General features: G+C 36.0%; 1 protein-coding gene across 2 annotated transcripts in view; it reads left to right on the forward strand.

The window, feature by feature from the left end:
- RAD51C (RAD51 paralog C) overlaps positions 1-11,043 on the forward strand; it is a 34,361-nt gene extending 23,318 nt beyond the window's left edge. The window contains exons 5-8 of one of the 2 annotated variants that reach the window (XM_068531279.1): positions 200-266; positions 985-1,045; positions 6,831-6,891; positions 8,363-9,274. In XM_068531279.1, coding sequence (XP_068387380.1) covers positions 200-266; positions 985-1,045; positions 6,831-6,891; positions 8,363-8,479 — 306 coding nt within the window. In that variant the 3' untranslated portion in view covers positions 8,480-9,274. Of the gene's footprint in view, positions 1-199; positions 267-984; positions 1,046-6,830; positions 6,892-8,362 lie in introns of both variants that reach the window. The other variant, XM_068531280.1, reaches the window with a different exon arrangement.
- Positions 11,044-17,838: the final 6,795 nt, after the last annotated feature.

The following is a 17,838-nucleotide window of genomic DNA, read 5'->3' on the forward strand; positions in this document are numbered from 1 at the left end:
ATATTCAGTAGAATCATGTATTCAGATAATTCTACTCATTTTTATGGGTAATATCTAAAAAATATATCAGAAAAGTTTTCATTACCTACATATACCTTTCTTAAATTAGATTATATTCAGAATACTAAAATCATGTGACTATTTACTTGATAAATTTGGGAGGAGACTCACCTAATTTTCTCACATTTTGCTTTTGTAGGTAATTTTAACCAATCAGATGACAACGAAGATTGATAAAAATCAGGCCTTGCTGGTTCCTGCACTGGGTAGGCAATTAATCAAATAAACATTTTTAGTTAAATACATTTTTTTCTACCTCTTTCATCTGATGCTTGTTGAGTCCTGTAAGCTCCATGAAAGTAGAGAAGACTGTCTTATTCATTGATAAATCTTAGCATGGAGCACAGTACCTTTAGATACTGACTCATCCTTTCAGATGTTTAACATTTATTGAGCATCTACTCTCTGGCAACTCTTGTGTCAGGTACTTAGCATATAAATATTCATAAGATGACTCCCTCAGAAAGCACACAGTCTTAGGCAGGAGGAGTGGTGAATCCATTTAAATACAAATCAAACTGTAATGAATAGGCTTATGACTCTTTCTAACCTTACTCGGGGCTTTGTTAGAACACAGTGCTTCAAGGTTTATGTATACTAAAATCTTTAAGAATATTCTGTCAGAGCTTTTGCTTTTCTTCTGGTGGTCTGAAATACGTTATTAAGCCTGATGATAAGGAAGATTGACAAACATGTTGACTCAAACTATAAAGTTTTCTAAAAGCAAATAGAGGATAGTGATAATGATCTGCAGTATTTCCACAGATAGGTGAAAATCTATTAATCTCAGGATGTTACCCATGTACCAGGTTTTTTGAAACCAAATATACTTTCGTTATGTTAAATTAAGTAAAGTAAAACTGTATTTGGTCAGAGGCATTCTGAGAGACTTATAACTTAGTTACCATGTTCTTTTTCCCTCAGGGGAAAGTTGGGGGCATGCTGCTACAATACGACTAATCTTTCATTGGGACCAGAAGCAAAGGTCTGTATAGAAATAAGTTAATAATTCTGAGTATTGGGTTGATTACACTGAACATTTATCAGTTTCTTAGAGCTAGTCCAGTGGATGAGCTCTACAGTACCCCATGAACTAAAGCTTTTGTTGCCTTCATTACCTAGAGCAAACATAGAAACATGTTGTTATACTGCACATTTAACTACCTAGGAAATTCTTTGGAATATTTAAATGATGGGGTGCTCCTGAAATGAGTAGGTGGCCAAAGAATGCTACCTTCTAAAGCTCTTTGAAATCAAGTACCATTTATTAACCATGCAGAGGGAGGTAGGTACTCTGTGTTCCTGGAAGGGATTGAAAGAAGAGTAAAATCAGGACAAAAGGAAAACTTTTGAGGTTAGCTTTAGGACTAATTTATGTGGAAAATAGGATGGTTTTTCTTAGTTTGTTAATATATTTCCTGTATGAACTTGTGTCTGTTTTTGTTTTCTTTTATATTTTCCTGTCCTACTTTTACTATCCAGTTACTTACTTGCCTTTCACAAGTATTGTTCTTTAAAATAAAACTGTGGCAGCATGAAACCTTTGTTTTTAAAGCTGCTGAGCAAGTGAACAAACCACCTTTCATTTTTTAAAAATAGGCAATTGAAAGCCATGGAGTCTTTTATTCTTTACTTCTAGAAATGTCAGATTTATGCCAACATCTCTGCTTTGAAGTTAACTGGTATAACCTAGATAACTTGGTTTGGAAATACTCCAATAAAATGGGGAAATTGAGACAGCATGTGGGCAAAAATGGAAAAAAGGATTGCTTAAATACATATTGGGTCTGGTCAGAGATACTATTTCTTTTTCTGCATTTCTTCATTCTTGTACAAAGTGCAAAAAATCAAGCCTGACCAAGTTAGGTTTTACTGACCCTGAGCTCATAGCTGACCCTATTATATTTGTATACATCTTTTATAACTAGTTCATGCAGTTTGTGTCTCTTTTAAAGCTGGCATTTCCAAAGACCTCAGGTAACTTTTTTTCCCCATAATACATAGTGCTTTACATTCAACTCCCATCCCCCCAATTCTGTAAATAAGTCATTGTGTACTGGATTCACAAAAGCAGTTCTTTTCTCAGCAACAAACCCTATTGTAAAGATTTGGCAGCAGTTCTCCAGAAGAGAGTCTTTTGAACATATCGCTTATATTTTCCCAGATTTAGGTTTCTGTAAAGCATATCCCACTATTTAAATGTTATTAGAAGTTCCCGTTGAGCTAGTATACAGTAGTAGTCTTCCACTATTATTCTAGTATTACATACTCACTAATAGAATACATCTAAGAAGTGAGAAAAATAATAGGAGCAGAGAAAGATGTTTCTTTCATCTTTTTATGCATTTGTCAGAAGGAGAAGTTTGCTGCCTTTGTCAAATTCTAGAAGTTAGCATTGGTTAGGCACCCATGAGATCAGAAAATCATGCTTACTTTCTTAAGAGTTAACCATTTTATGACTTCAGCTTCTTATTAATCCTTCCCAAGAAATTAGACAGTGGCGTAGAACACTGACATTGAATAGATAGATTTAGGGGAAATGTGCTGTTCTATGAATTTTTACCTGTATCCCATACTATCATTTTAATAAGTGCTTGCTTGTGCTAGGTATTTAACTGGGTACCTTATATACAACATTTCATATAATCCCTTCAATAACTCTTTTAAAAAAACCTAAATATGGTTGATATACACTATTATGGAAGTTACAGGTGTACAGTATAGTGATTCACAATTTTTAAAGGTTATGCTCCATTTATAGTTATTATAAAATATTGGCTATATTTGCTGTGTTGTACAGTGTATCCTTGTAGCTTATTTTATACATAGTAGTTTGTACCTCTTAATCGCCTACTCCTGTATTGCCCCCTCCCTCTCCCCGCTGGTAACCACTAATTTATTCTGTATATCTGTGAGTCTTTCAATAACTCTTTGAAAACACTGTACCGATTATCATTAACAGAAGATCAAGGCCCAGAAAGATTAAAAAGTGGTAAATAATAGCTACCATTTTTTGAATATTTATTAACTGTTCTTTATTATGCTGAGTGCTCTGTGTGTGTATATATATAATTTCATTTTATTTTCCAAATAACTCTATGAAATAGGTAGTAGTATCCACATTTTTTAGCTGACTTTATAATAGAGTCCATTCCTTTTCTCCTATAATTGCTGTTTCTAGAATGTAATTGTATTATTGCATTGGTCGCCAGTGAATCTGAAGGTATAGCTCTTATCCTCCTTTTTAGGTAAAAACCTTTTTCTAATGATATATGATAGATATATGATAAGTACTGTACATACTTTATAGAATCAGAATAAGTTGACCTCATTTAATAAAATCAACATAGTTTTGTTCTTCATTGTTTGAAATCTGATATCTTTAAGTTATTAAAGTTGCATGAAATCTTGTGTTTTAAAATTTAGTTTATCTTGAAAGGATGGAAATAGAAATTCATGCTGGGGGAAAATAGTTATAAAAATGAACACTTCTAGTTTGAGCAGAAAACTAAAGACCTTGACTAGCCAAATTTATGTTGAGAGTTGAATTTAAGTGTTCCGCCTCATGCCCCAGTCCCCATCTTCACTAGAAACACCTGATTTTTACCCTTTGATTAATAATGGAATAACATTCCAATAGTTATTAAGAGAAATACTTTTGTCTCTGTCCGGTATGTTGTGTGGGTTTTCCTCCAGTTTGCATATTCATGATAATATGAGGCCAAGATTGTTCAGAATTATACCACTCTTTGCCAAGGAGATCTGGTGGTAGAGTGGAGTAATACATCAACACCCCCACACAGTGTTTCATATGTGTCTCAGTTTTAAAGCACAAATTGTGCTTCTGTCCTGTTTCTTCCTGACCTAAACTATGTAGTTCAGCCATATGTTAAGCTTCATCTCAGCTGGGGCCATGAGCCAAGTGATTCTTTGGTTTAGTTTGTTGTTTAAAAAGATCTCTTGAGATGCAGACATGAAATATAAATTTTATTTTTACCTAGAAATTTGAGGAAGATTTTCAACCTGAATACTTAATGCCCACTTGATGTTAGGATTATTAATAAACATATAAATGCTTCTTAAAATCTTATTTGCTTTTTAATAATTTTCTCAGAAAAGTTGGATGTACTGGGTACCTTTTTGGACATATGGTGATATGAGGTGATTTAGATACTAATTTTTCAGAAGGTTAGCTAATTTTTGTTTTATTGGATCAAAAAGAGTGTGATTTTTTTAATAAAATAGATTTAAATACACCATACCTCTATTTTTTCTGTTTTATTTTGCGTTAAAGATAGACCATCAGCCCTAAAGCATTGTAAAAGTTGATGATTTCACTCCCTAACACAATTATTCTTATATTACATATTACTTAACAGTTATTTTATTTATGCATACAGTTGCTATTACAAAGATATGACATTTTGGATTCTTCTATTCTCATCCTGAAAGAACAAACCTAAAAGCTAATGGATGATGGTCTCTGATTGCTCCTCTTTTGAATTATGCCTGAGTAGGGGCCAATTTCAAAATTAAGAGAGTACCATCATAAACCAAGATGTCTTTTTGAATTATTTTTGAAAACAAATCAACATTATATTACATTTAAAGAAATGATCCATTTAACTCTGAGAGGCTATGATTTTTCTCTAAGTTAGAATCCTCATTTTGTACAGTTATATCAGTTTTTTAAAATTGTGGTAAAGTAGGGAATTCCCTGGCGTCCAGTGGTTAGGACTCTGCACTTCCACTATAGGGGGGCACAGGTTCGATCCCCGGTCAGGTAACTAAGATCCTGCATTCTGCATGCTGCAGCCAAAAAAAAAATTGTGGTAAAGTACATATAACATAAAATTTACCATTTTAACCATTTAAGTGTACGATTCTGTGGCATGAAGTACATTCATATTATTTTACAGTCATCACCACCATCCATCTCCAGAACTTTTTCATCTTCCCAAACTGAAACTCCATGCTTATTAAATACTAATTCCCCATCCTCCCCTCCTACCAGCCCCTGGGAACCACCATTCTACCTTCTGTCTCTATGAATTTGACTGCTCTAGGCACCTCATATAAGCAGAAGCATACAATATTGGTCCTTTTGTGACTGGCTTTATTTGACTTAGCGTAAAGTCTTCAAGGTTCATTGTAGCATATGTCAGAATTCCTTTCCTTTTTAAGACTGAGCAATATTCCATGGTATGTATATACCACCTTTTGTTTATCCATTCATCTGTCAGACACTTGGGTTGCTTCTACCTTTTAGCTATTGTGAATAAATTATATCAGTTTTAAAGTAATTTTTAAAAGGCACTTTAAAAGTTTTTGCTTAGGGACTTCCCTGGCGGTCCAGTGATTAAGACCCCATGCTTCCACTGCAGGGGGTGCGGGTTTGATCCCTGGTCAGGGAACTAAGATCCCACATGCCACACGGTGCGGCCAAAAAAAAAAAAAAAGTTTTTCTTATACAGTTGACCAGTGAACAACAAGGGTTTGAATTGCATGGGTCTACTTACAGGCAGATTTTTTTCAATAAATGTAGTATCTGTATTTTCATTTTACAGATCTTTATGTGTGGGGAAAAGTTTTTTTGTGTTCAATTAGAGATCAGAGTATGTGGAGTTAAAAGAACTAGGGTTTTGAGTCCTGATTCTATCTAAACGGTTTCAGCTTCCTGCCCTTGGGTGACTCATTTATCAATTCCTTTGTTTTTGAAGCAGAGTATTCGGATTTTGGACTGCGGGGGGGTTGGTGCCCCTAACCCCTGCATTGTTCAAGGGTCAACTGTATTTGTTGCTGTTACGGTATTTGAGCATAGTTAATAAGAGTTTAGAATTTTATTTCTCAACTACTTTCAGCTTTCAGTTTTATATTATTTACTTTGTAGAGTACACAGTAAAATCATACCTAAACAGACCTTTTCCTGTTTTGACAGCGATTTTGCTGAACATAAGTATTTTGAAAGAATGTGTTTTCCTAGATTATTTGTATTAGTATAATATGAGTATGTGTTCCTCATTTAAATACCAAGAAATTATATTAATATTTCCATTATAACACATAAAAAAATACACAATTACTTTAGAAAGATGTAGATAACCAAACAAAAAAACAGCTTTTACCTTGTAACAGCAACTTTACTTTTTGATTGTAGTTTTTTTTTGTTTTTGTTTGTTTTATATTTATTTATTTATTTTGGCTGCACCGGATCGTAGTTGCAGCATGCATGCGGGATCTAGTTCCCCGACCAGGGATCGAACCCAGACCCCCTGCATTGGGAGCACGGAGTCTTACCCACTGGACCACCAGGGAAGTCCCTTTGATTGTAGTCTTTTAGTAATTTTTCTATATAATGTATATATACAAACTTACTCATAAATGTGGGCTCATACAGTATAACTTATACTTCATATATTATTAATATTTTCCAATCTCATTAAATATTTTCTTCCACTTTATTTTCTTAAGTGTAAATAGTATCTTGTCATGTATAAAATAATTTATTTGAATCAGTCATTGGCCTTTTTGGTTGTTTTAAAATTTCACTTATGTAAACAAATCTATTATTATATGTAATAATTATTACATGTATACATATAGCTGTTGTTTTAAGGGAGTATTTTTGATATTTCTTTGCTTTCTGTGTTCTTAGAGAACAAAATAATAGAACTATAGTAAAAAGCTATGAGTTTAAATTACAAAATCAGTCGTCTGAACTAATTAATTAAGATTGTGTTTGTGTACATTTATTCTTTTTCTCTAAGCAGGTTGGCAACATTGTACAAATCACCAAGCCAGAAGGATGCTACAGTACTATTTCAAATCACAGTCAGTATTATTTGATTAGAGTGGGATTTTGGTGTTAGTGGGCAGCAATTATCTGAAGAGAGCATTTACAAATTGCTTCTGTTAACTTCTGTAGGCAGCAAGTATATTTGAGGACAGCTTTTGATGCTTAGAACATTATCCCCAAAACAGTAGTATATGTAAAGAATTCTCTAGTCACAATTGAACTGAAATTTATTCTTAAGAACAGAGGAAATACTTATTTGTAGGGGAGTGTGTTCCATGCCATGTGTAATGTCAGGATATTAGATTTTTAAAGTAAAGGCCGTTAAAGATCTTCAGAAAAGAAAAAAATACCAGCATTACTCATTTTGATCTGCACATATTATAGATCTATCATAGCCATCAAATATATCCCACTTTTTTCTTTTTTTATTGAAGTATAGTTGATATGTAATATTATATAAGTTACACATGTACATTATAGTGATTCACAATTTTTAAAGGTTATACTCCATTTATAGTTATTGTAAAATACTGGCTATATTCCCCATGTTGTACAATAATATTCTTGTAGTTTATTTTATGCATAGTGTTGTAGTTTGTACATCTTAATCCCCTACCTCATTATTGCCCCTCCCCACTTTCCTCTTCCCACTAGTGACCACTAGTTTGTTCTCTATATCTGTGAGTCTGCTTCTTTTTTGTTGTATTCACTAGTTTCTTGTTATTTTTTTAGATTCCACATATAAGTGAAATATATCCCACTTTAAAGTGTTAATTTTCCAGTAATTTTACATCATAGAAAACACATTTTTGGCTAAAATAATGCATATTTATCGATAGTGTTGAATCAGATATATTCTTGGCGTCTCAATTTTAAGGACAAAAACAGAAATAGAAGGAGATTCTGAAACTGAATTATCTACTTAGTCTTTGCACTGCCCAGGTGTATTTAAAGTATCTAATCGGGACATTTTATTTTAGAGTATTTATTTATTTTTATTGGGGTATAGTTGTTTTACAATGTTGTGTTAGTTTCTGCTGTACAGCAAAGTGGAGTTCCCTGTGCTATACAGCAGGTTCTCATTAGTTATCTGTTTTATACGTATTAGTGTATATATGTCAATCCCAATCTCCCAATTCATTAGAGTATTTAATTGTGAAAATATTTCTAAAGTACCTAAGTGATTAGTGCATGTTACTTCCTTTCACCTCTTCCAATAGAGCCACTGTAAAGTTTGTTAGGATTGACTTTTAGAGAATATTTTTATAATGTACTATATTTCTGTGTATGTGTATATATAAGTAAATACATACACATACTCTAGATAAAAATTACCCTATTATAGCCCTGGCTATCTTTGAGGTTTATCCTCTTCATTCACAGTGGTTGATAACTTCTATCCCAAGAATAAAGTAGCTCTTTTATCAATTACTTTAAAATATTTGGAAGACCAGTTGTTATTTTAGATGTTCTTAAAGCATACTTGTATATTTTTCCATCTTGCAGCCTCAGGGATTTAGAGATGCTGTTGTTGCTACTGCACGTTCATTGCAAACAGAAGGTTCACTGAATATCCGGAAGCGGTCACGGGACTCAGAGGAAGAAAAGGAATCCAAAGACTAGTCTCAGAGTATACATATGTATTGATGCTGTGAGAGATGCAGTGCTTACAAGTAGTAGACTCGTTACTTTAGAATATAAACACTATGGTGTGAATGAATCCAGTCTATATTAAGTGAATGGTGAGTGAATGGATCAGGTCTATATTAAGTGAAAATACTTAACAAATAGGATTCTCTGAAAGAGTTTTTCTAAACTAAGCAGTGTTCTACAGTTGTATTTAACCCTGTTTTCATTTTCAGTAACATTCAGTAGAGATGATACAGGTATTGTATTTTGCAAATGTGGAAAGCTGATCGCTTGTGGCCAATCTGAATTTAATATTCAGACTGTTTTTCCTCCTTTCTTTGCCAATTGCCTAGATATTTGTAGGAAGAAAAGATTTTTTTCACATTCCTATTGTGCTCTCCTCTTTAAATGTAGCTTTGATAATTCTCAAAAATGACATGTTTGTATTATGAAGAAAAGTCAGCACCATGAGTCAGCATATCATTACATTCAGTTTATGAGCAGGATACAAATTTTGGATGACCAGTCTGATTTTAGTGACCCCAATCCTAAAATCTAAGTCATTTGTTCAGTTTTTAATGTTATTTTGTAACATTAAAGGAAAGACTTTGGAGTTGTTATCCCATCTAGAACATTGACTGGAACGTATATCTATGTTGTCAAGTTGATAAGCTTACAGTCATTTATTTCTATATTTCTGAAACATGGTGTGATCCAGTTCTAGGTGTATTGACATTTTCCTTTGAATAATCTTAATACTGCTTGAATAAATTAAAAATTTGGATTCTTGAGTGGTTTCAAAATTTTAAAATGTTTTGGTACCTGGTTCTTAGTGCTTCTTAATTCATTTACAGAATTTACTTTGACTCCCAGTGGAAGAAAATTATTTAAGTAATTGAATATTATATACCGTGACAACCATATTTTCCAGACTTTAGTGACAGTTGGTATTTCCTGTCCCAGACTGAACACTAAATTCATAAAATTTTAAAAATGTAATTATTCTGTAATTGATTATACATAGACTAACCATAGTTGGCAAGGACTTTTTAAAGAATGAAAATAGGCACTGCTAACAATTATACCAGGACATAAATCAGGACTGTCCCAGGCAAATCAGGCTTATGGTCATCCTAATTATGTAAGACTAATTTCAAATGACTACTTTAGTATAGGATAACTAATTGTAACTATCTTATTTTTGAGGGCTTTAAGGCATATGTTTTTATTATAATTAATGCAGTCATTATAAAAAATTACCTGTCATTTTATATTCTATTTACTCAAATCATAACATCAAGAGAGTAAGGGGGTTATTAAGTGATAAATATCAGTGTTACCAGGCATCAGATACTGTTAAGAGGTCATTTTATAAAGCATTATAATACTGTACTTTAAAAGAACTATGAGACCCCAAAGTGGATTAAAGACCTAAATGTAAGGCCAGACACTATCAAACTCTTAGAGGAAAACATAGGCAGAACACTCTATGACATAAATCACAGCAAGATCCTTTTTGACCCACCTCCTAGAGAAATGGAAATAAAAACAAAAATAAACAAATGGGACCTAATGAAACTTAAAAGCTTTTGCACAGCAAAGGAAACAATAAACAAGACGAAAAGACAACCCTCAGAATGGGAGAAAGTATTTGCAAATGAAGCAACTGACAAAGGATTAATCTCCAAAATTTACAAGCAGCTCATGCAGCTCAATATCAAAAAAACAAACAACCCAATCCAAAAATGGGCAGAAGACCTAAATAAACATTTCTCCAAAGAAGATATACAGATTGCCAACAAACACATGAAAGAATGCTCAGCATCATTAATCATAAGAGAAACGCACATCAAAACTACAATGAGATATCATCTCACACCAGTCAGAATGGCCATCATCAAAAAATCTACAAACAATAAATGCTGGAGAGGGTGTGGAGAAAAGGGAACACTCCTACACTGTTGGTGGGAATGTAAATTGATACAGCCACTATGGAGAACAGTATGGAGGTTCCTTAAAAAACTAAAAATAGAGCTACCATATGACCCAGCAATCCCAGTACTGGGCATATACCCTGAGAAAACCATAATTCAAAAAGAGTCATGTACCAAAATGTTCACTGCAGCTCTATTTACAATAGCCAGGACATAGAAGCAACCTAAGTGTCCATCAACAGATGAATGGATAAAGAAGATGTGGCACATATACACAATGGAATATTACTCAGCCATAAAAAGAAGCAAAATTGAGTTATTTGTAGTGAGGTGGATGGACCTAGAGTCTGTCATACAGAGTGAAGTAAGTCAGAAAAAGAAATACTGTATGCTAACGCATATATATGGAATCTAAGAAAAAAAAATGGTCATGGAGAACCTAGGGGCAAGACGGGAATAAAGACACAGACCTACTAGAGAATGGACTTGAGGATATGGGGAGGGGGAAGGGTAAGCTGGGACAAAGTGAGAGAGTGGCATGGACATATATACACTACCAAACGTAAAATAGATAGCTAGTGGGAAGCAGCCGCATAGCACAAAGAGATCACCTCAGTGCTTTGTGACCACCTAGAGGGGTGGGAGGGAGGGAGATGCAAGAGGGAAGAGATATGGGAACATATGTATATGTATAACTGATTCACTTTGTTATAAAGCAGAAACTAACACACCATTGTAAGGCAATTATACTCAAATACAGATGTTAAAATATATATATATATGAGACCCTGAATATTGACAAAGCCAAGTGTATTTCTTTTTGTTTGCAACTCTTTGTAAATAAAATTTTCATAGCCTTTCAAAGTTGTGCTGCTGAAAAGATATTTATTTTTCTAGTTATAATAAACAGTCCGCTTGGGCTGCAGTAACAAAATACCATAAACTTACACAACAGAATTTTCTCATGGTATTTTCTCAGTGTCCCAGTATGGTCTGGTTCTGGTAAGGGCTGTCTTCCTTGCTTGCAGACAGCTGCCTTCTCACTGTTTGCTCACAAGGACTTTCCTAGGTGAATGCGCATAGATAGAGACCGTTCTCTCTTCCTGTCTTATAAGGCCACCAATCCTGTGAGAAATCCACCCTTATAATCTCATTTAACATTAATTACCTCCTAAAAGTCCTATCTCCAAGTAGTCACATTGGAGGTAGGGCTTCAACATATGAATTTTGAGAGGACACAGTTCAGTCCATAGCATTCTGCCCCTGGTCCCCGCAAATTCATGTCCTCACATGCAAAATACATACATTCTATCCCAACAGCCCCCAAAGTCTTAACTCATTCCAGCATCAACTCTAAAGTACAAAGTCTCATTAAAATATCCTCTAAATCAGATACCAGTGAGATTCCAGATACAGTTCTTTTTTTTTTTTAATATTTTTATTTGGTTGTGCCGGGTCTTAGTTGTGGCATGCAAACTCTTAGTTGCGGCATATATGTGGGATCTAGTTCCCTGACCAGGGATCGAACCCGGGCCACCTGCATTGGGAGTGGGGAAGTCCCAGGTACAGTTCTTTCTGAGGCAGAATTCTTCTCCAGCTGTGAACCTGTGAAACCTGACAAATTAAGTCTTTTCAAAATACAATGGTAGGATAGACATTCTCATTCTAAAGGAAAAAATCAGAAGGAAAAATGGAGTGATGGGTCCCAAGGAAGTCCAAAACCTAGCCAGGCAAATTCCAGTAGATCTTAAGGCTTGACATTAATCCTTTTTGGTTTGATACTCTGCCTTCCAGGCCCACTGGCATGGCAGCATCACCCCACAACTCTAGGTGGAGGTTCTGCCCCTGACCTCTGGCAGAGGCCATCTGGCCTGTTGAAAATTAGGTAGTAGCCCTGATGACCTCTGAATGGCCTTCAGGGTCATTTTTCCCTCTTCTTGAAGAATAGCTGATGTTTGCAGCGAAATACTCTCCAGTCCTTTCAAATCCAAGAAGTCGGTCAGCCTTCCTTCATTTTGTCCTGTCACTATCCCCTTCAGTTCAAACTGGCATTGTTTTGGCTCTTATAATACCATAAGCTTTTTATGGAGTGATGGTCCAGCCACACCCTTGATGTCCTCTTCAGAACATGCTGTCTAATTTGCAATATAGATAGGCTGAGAATTTTCCAAATTTTTAGGTTCCGGTTCCTTTTTGCTTAACAATTTCTTCTTCATATATCCCATTTTGCATTTTACTATAAACAGTCAGGAGGAACCAAGCGACTCCTTCAGTACTTCACTTAGAAACCTCAGCTAAATAGCCAGTTTCATTACTTGGAAGTTCTACCTTCCACCGAACACTAAATTCAGCCAGTTCTTTGCCACTTTATAAAAAGGGTCACCTTTTCTCCAGTTTCCGATAACATGCTCCTCATTTCCATTTGAGGTCTCACCAGAATCACCTTTAATACCCATATTTCTAGCATGCCACCTCCAAACTCTTCCAGCCTCCACCCATTACTGTTCCAAAGCTTCTTCCACATTTTTAGGTATACCTTAAAGCAACACCCCACTTCTCAATACTAAAATCTGTAATAATAGCTTGTGCTGCCATGGCAAAATCCCGTAGATAGGGTGGCTTAAAAGAAGTTTATTTTCTCACAGTTCTAGAGGCTAGAAGTCCAAGATCATGGTGCTAGCAGGTTGTTTCTGGTATAGTAGGAGATCTCTTCCACGGCCTCTTCTCACTATGTTCTTACATGATGGTTAGAGATTGAGAGCATGAGTGAGCAAGCTTTCAGGTGTCTGTTCTTATAAGGGTGCTAATTCTATCATGAGGACCCTGCTCTTCTGACCTCATTTAACCTTAATTACCTCCTAAAGGCCCTGTCACCAAGTATAATCACATTGGAGTTTAGAGAATAACAATAACATAAGAACTTTGGGGAGACACTAAGTATAACTTTTTAAAAAATTATATAGTATCGTAACCTGCTTTTTTAAAATCTTAATATATCCTCATGTATTCCACATAACTAAATTTTTCTTTGATTTTTTTTTAAAAATAAAATTATTTATTTATTTATTATGGCTGCATTGGGTTTTTGTTGCTCCGCGCAGGCTTTCTCTAGTTGCAGAGAGCGGGGGCGACTCTTCGTTGTGGTGTGTGGGCTTCTCGTTGCGGTGGCTTCTCGTGGAGCACGGGCTCTAGGCACATGGGCTTCATTAGTTGTGGTGTACGGGCTCAGTAGTTGTGGCTCATGGGCTCTAGAGCACAGGCTCAGTAGTTGCGGCGCACGGACTTAGTTGCTCCGTGGCATGTGGGATCTTCCTGGACCAGAGCTTCAACCCATGTCCCCTGCATTGGCAGGCGGATTCTTAACCACTGTGCCACCAGGGAAGTCCCTCTATGATAGTTTTTAATGGTTGTGCATACTTTTAAAATTTCTTTTTGGAGTTTAAGTTATTACTGTATTTTTAGTGTTATAAACAACACTTCTAATAAGCATGTGAGTTCCTTTTTAAAGAAATCGAAATTATGATTTGTATTAATTTCCTCTTGCTGCTTGTAATAAATTACTATAGATTAGTGGCTTAAAAGAGCACAAGTCTGGGGAGTTCCCTGGCAGGCCAGTGGTTAGGACTCTGAACTCTCACTGCTGAGGGCCCGGGTTTGATCCCTGGTCGGGGAACTAAGATCCCACAAGCCATGTGATGTGGTGCAGCCAAAAATAAAATAAAAATAAAACAAGAACACAAGTCTGAAATCAGTTTCAAAGGGCTAAAATCGAGGTGTCAGCAGGCCTGCATCCTTCTGGAGGGTCTTTGGGAAAATCTGTTTCGTTGCTTTTTCTAGCTTCTAGAAACTGCCTGCATTCCTTGGTTCATAGCCCATCTTCAAAGACTGCAGCGTAGCATCTTCCAGTCTCTCTCTTTCTATGTTTCCATTGCCTTTTTCTCACTCTGTCTCCTCCTGCCTCCCCCTTAAAAGGACACTTGTGATTACATTTAGGGCCCAGTCAGATAATCCAGGATAATATCCCCATCTTGAGGTCTTAATTTAATCATATCTGCAAAGTCCCTTTCGCATGTAAATTAGGATTCACAAATTTCGAGGATTAGGTTGGAAATGTTTTTGGGAAGCCACTATTCAGCCCCTCAAATCATGTGGCAACATGATTCAAGAAATAATCATCTTTGGGTAATTCATATGTAATTCATATGCACATTAAAGTTTGAAAAGCACTGGGACAGATATTTTACCATTTTCAACTTTTCATAGATGGTTATTCCCATTTATGAAATGGAAAGAAAAAAGAGGATAGTTCCTTAGCTTTTTGAAAGGATTATATTTTTTCTTAATTATAAAATATGTAGTACAGGCATACCTCAGAAATAGTGTGGTTTGGTACCAGGCCACTGCAATAAAGCAAATATTAAAGCAAGTCACACAAACTTTTTTTGGTTTCCCAGTACATATAAAAGTTTTGTTTACACCATACTGTAGTTTATTAAGTGTGCAGTAGCATTATGTCTAAAAAAAAAATGTACATACCTTAATTAAAAATACTTTATTGCCAAAAAAATACTTTATTGCTAAGAACTGCAAGCTTTCTTTTTTTAAAATATAGCACTCTTTTTATATTTATTTTTAAAATTTATTTATTTTTGGCTGCGTTGGATCTTAGTTGCGGCACACAGGCTCCAGAGCACGTGGACTCCAGAGCATGTGGGCTCTGTAGTTGCAGCACGCGGGCTTAGTTGCCCTGTGGCATGTGGGAGCTTAGTTCCCTGACCAGGGATCAAACCTGCATCCCCTGCATTAGAAGGTGGATTCTTAACCACTGGACCACCAGGGAAGTCCCTAAAAACTGCAAGCTTTCAACGAGTCATAATCTTCTTGCAAGAGTAACAACAAAGATCGTTGATCACAGATCAACATAACAAATATAACAATAATGAAGTTTGAAATATTGCAGGAATTACTGAAAATGTGACACAGAGACACAAAATGAGCAAATGCTGTTGGGAAAATGGTGCAACAAACTTGTTCAGTAAAGGGTTGTCACAAACCTTCAATTCGTAAAAAAAAAAAAAAAACAATATCTGTGAAGCAAAATAAAATGAGATATGCCTGTAATTTTTAAAACATGCAGACACTTTTTAAAAGTAATTCTTCCTTGGTTTTACAAACATTTTATCCTTTATTGAAACTGTATTTTCTCCCAGAGTATTATCACTTTTAGCTTCAATTTTGGGGATATGTAACTCAAAATATACTTATATAGTGCCTTATGATTTTGAAACACTTTTACATCATTTAATTTGATATTTCTAGCAACTCTGTCAGGTAGGTGTGATAGGCTGGGCTGTCTGCTTTTATTCCTTTCATCTATCCATCCCTCCATCCCTCCATCCATCCATCCATCCATCTACTGCGTAACACATATGGATTTAACAATGACTTGTATGAATAAATATTTCAAATAAGATTTAGAATCTTTGGTCATGCATAGGATGGTGTTTCTGAACATTTTTTATTATAAACTAAATATAGGTAATTTAATAGTGGTCTTTTTAATTTTTTTTTTTTTACTTTTAAAGATTGGGATAAAATAGTACTTAAAATTTGCCATTTTAACCATTTTTAAGTGTATAATTCAGTGACATTTTTAATTCTGGTAGGACCATCTCCACTATTTTATTTATTTATTTTTTTGGGTGCGTTGGGTCTTTGATGCTGCACGTGGGCTTTTTCTAGTTGCGGCCAGCGGGGGCTACTCTTCGTTGCGCTGCGCAGGCTTCTCATTGTAGTGGTTTCTCTTGTTGCGGATCATGGGCTCTAGGCGCGCAGGCTTCAGTAGTTGTGGTGCATGGACTCAGTAGTTGTGGCTCGTGGGCTCTAGAGCGCAGGCTCAGTAGTTGTGGCACACGGGCTTAGTTGCTCCGCGGCATGTGGGATCTTCCCTGACCAGAGATTAAACCCATGTCCCCTGCATTGGCAGGCGGATTCTTTACCACTGTGCCACCAGGGAAGTCCCTCCAGTATTTTAAAAACTTTTCATCACCCCAAATAGAGACTCTGTACCCATTAAGCAATAACTCTTCATTATTGCCTCCACCAGCTCCTGGTAATCTATACTCTACTTTCTATTTCTATGAATTTGCTTATCGTATATATTTCATATAAGTGATAAGAATCATACAATATTTTTCCTTTTGTGTCTGGCTTATTTCGCTTAGCATAATGTTTTCAAGGTTCATCCATGTTGTAGCATGTAGAAGAACTTCAGTCCTTTTTATGGCTATGTAATATTCCATTGTGTGTATATACCACATTTTGCTTATCCATTCATCTTTTGATGGACATTTGGGTTGTTTTTAATAGTGTTTCAATGGTTTATAAATGTATATGAGTAACACTTTTTGTTTCTTGAAACTTTTATTGATTTTTATTTACCAAGTTTGGGACAGTTGATTTGTCTTTGGAATATTTTCAAGCTATTCCTAGTAGCTTAAATTTTAACCCTAATAGACTTATTTTCATTTCCCAGATCAGCTATTTTAATTTTCTCTCTAATTACTGTATTTTGTTTTTCTTGTTAATAATGTTCTTACTAAAATGTTTACAACTAGTTACCAGTGATAAAATTAAAATAAAATGTGGTAGCGAGAAGATAGGACTAGAGTCAGAAGACCTGGATCCTAATTCCAGCTGAGACATTAATAAGCCATGTCAATTTAAACACCTTTATTTTCTCATGCCTTTCTCTTATTTATAAAATTTATAAAATAAGATAGAACTGGGAGGAGCTTCAAGATGGCGGAAGAGTAAGACGTGGAGATCAGCTTCCTCTCCACAAATACATCAGAAATACATCTACATGTGGAACAGCTCCTACAGAACACCTACTGAACGCTGGCAGAAGACCTCAGACCTCCCAAAAGGCAAGAAACTCCCCACGTACCTGGGTAGGGCAAAAGAAAAAAGAAAAAACAGAGACAAAAGAATAGGAACAGGACCTGCACCAGTGGGAGGGAGCTGTGAGGGACAAAAGGTTTCCACACACTAGGAAGCCCCTTCGTGGGCAGAGACTGAGGGTGGCAGAGGGGGAAGCTTCGGAGCCACGGAGGAGAGTGCAGCAACAGGGGTGCGGAGGGCAAAGCGGAGAGATTCCCGCACAGGATCGGAGCCGACCAGCACTCACTAGCCCGAGAGGCTTGTAGGCTCACCCGCCGGGCGGGCGGGGGCTGGGAGCTGAGGCTCGGGCTTCAGTCGGATCACAGGGAGAGGACTGGGGTTGGCTGCGTGAACACAGCCTGAAGGGGGGCTAGTGCGCCACAGCTAGCCGGGAGGGAGTCCGGGAAAAAGTCTGGAGCTGCCAAAGAGGCAAGAGACTTTTTCTTGCCTCTTTGTTTCCTGGTGCGCGAGGAGAGG

The sequence above is a fragment of the Eschrichtius robustus genome, chromosome 20 (assembly GCF_028021215.1).
Source record: "Eschrichtius robustus isolate mEscRob2 chromosome 20, mEscRob2.pri, whole genome shotgun sequence".
NCBI classification, from domain to species: Eukaryota; Metazoa; Chordata; class Mammalia; order Artiodactyla; family Eschrichtiidae; genus Eschrichtius; species Eschrichtius robustus.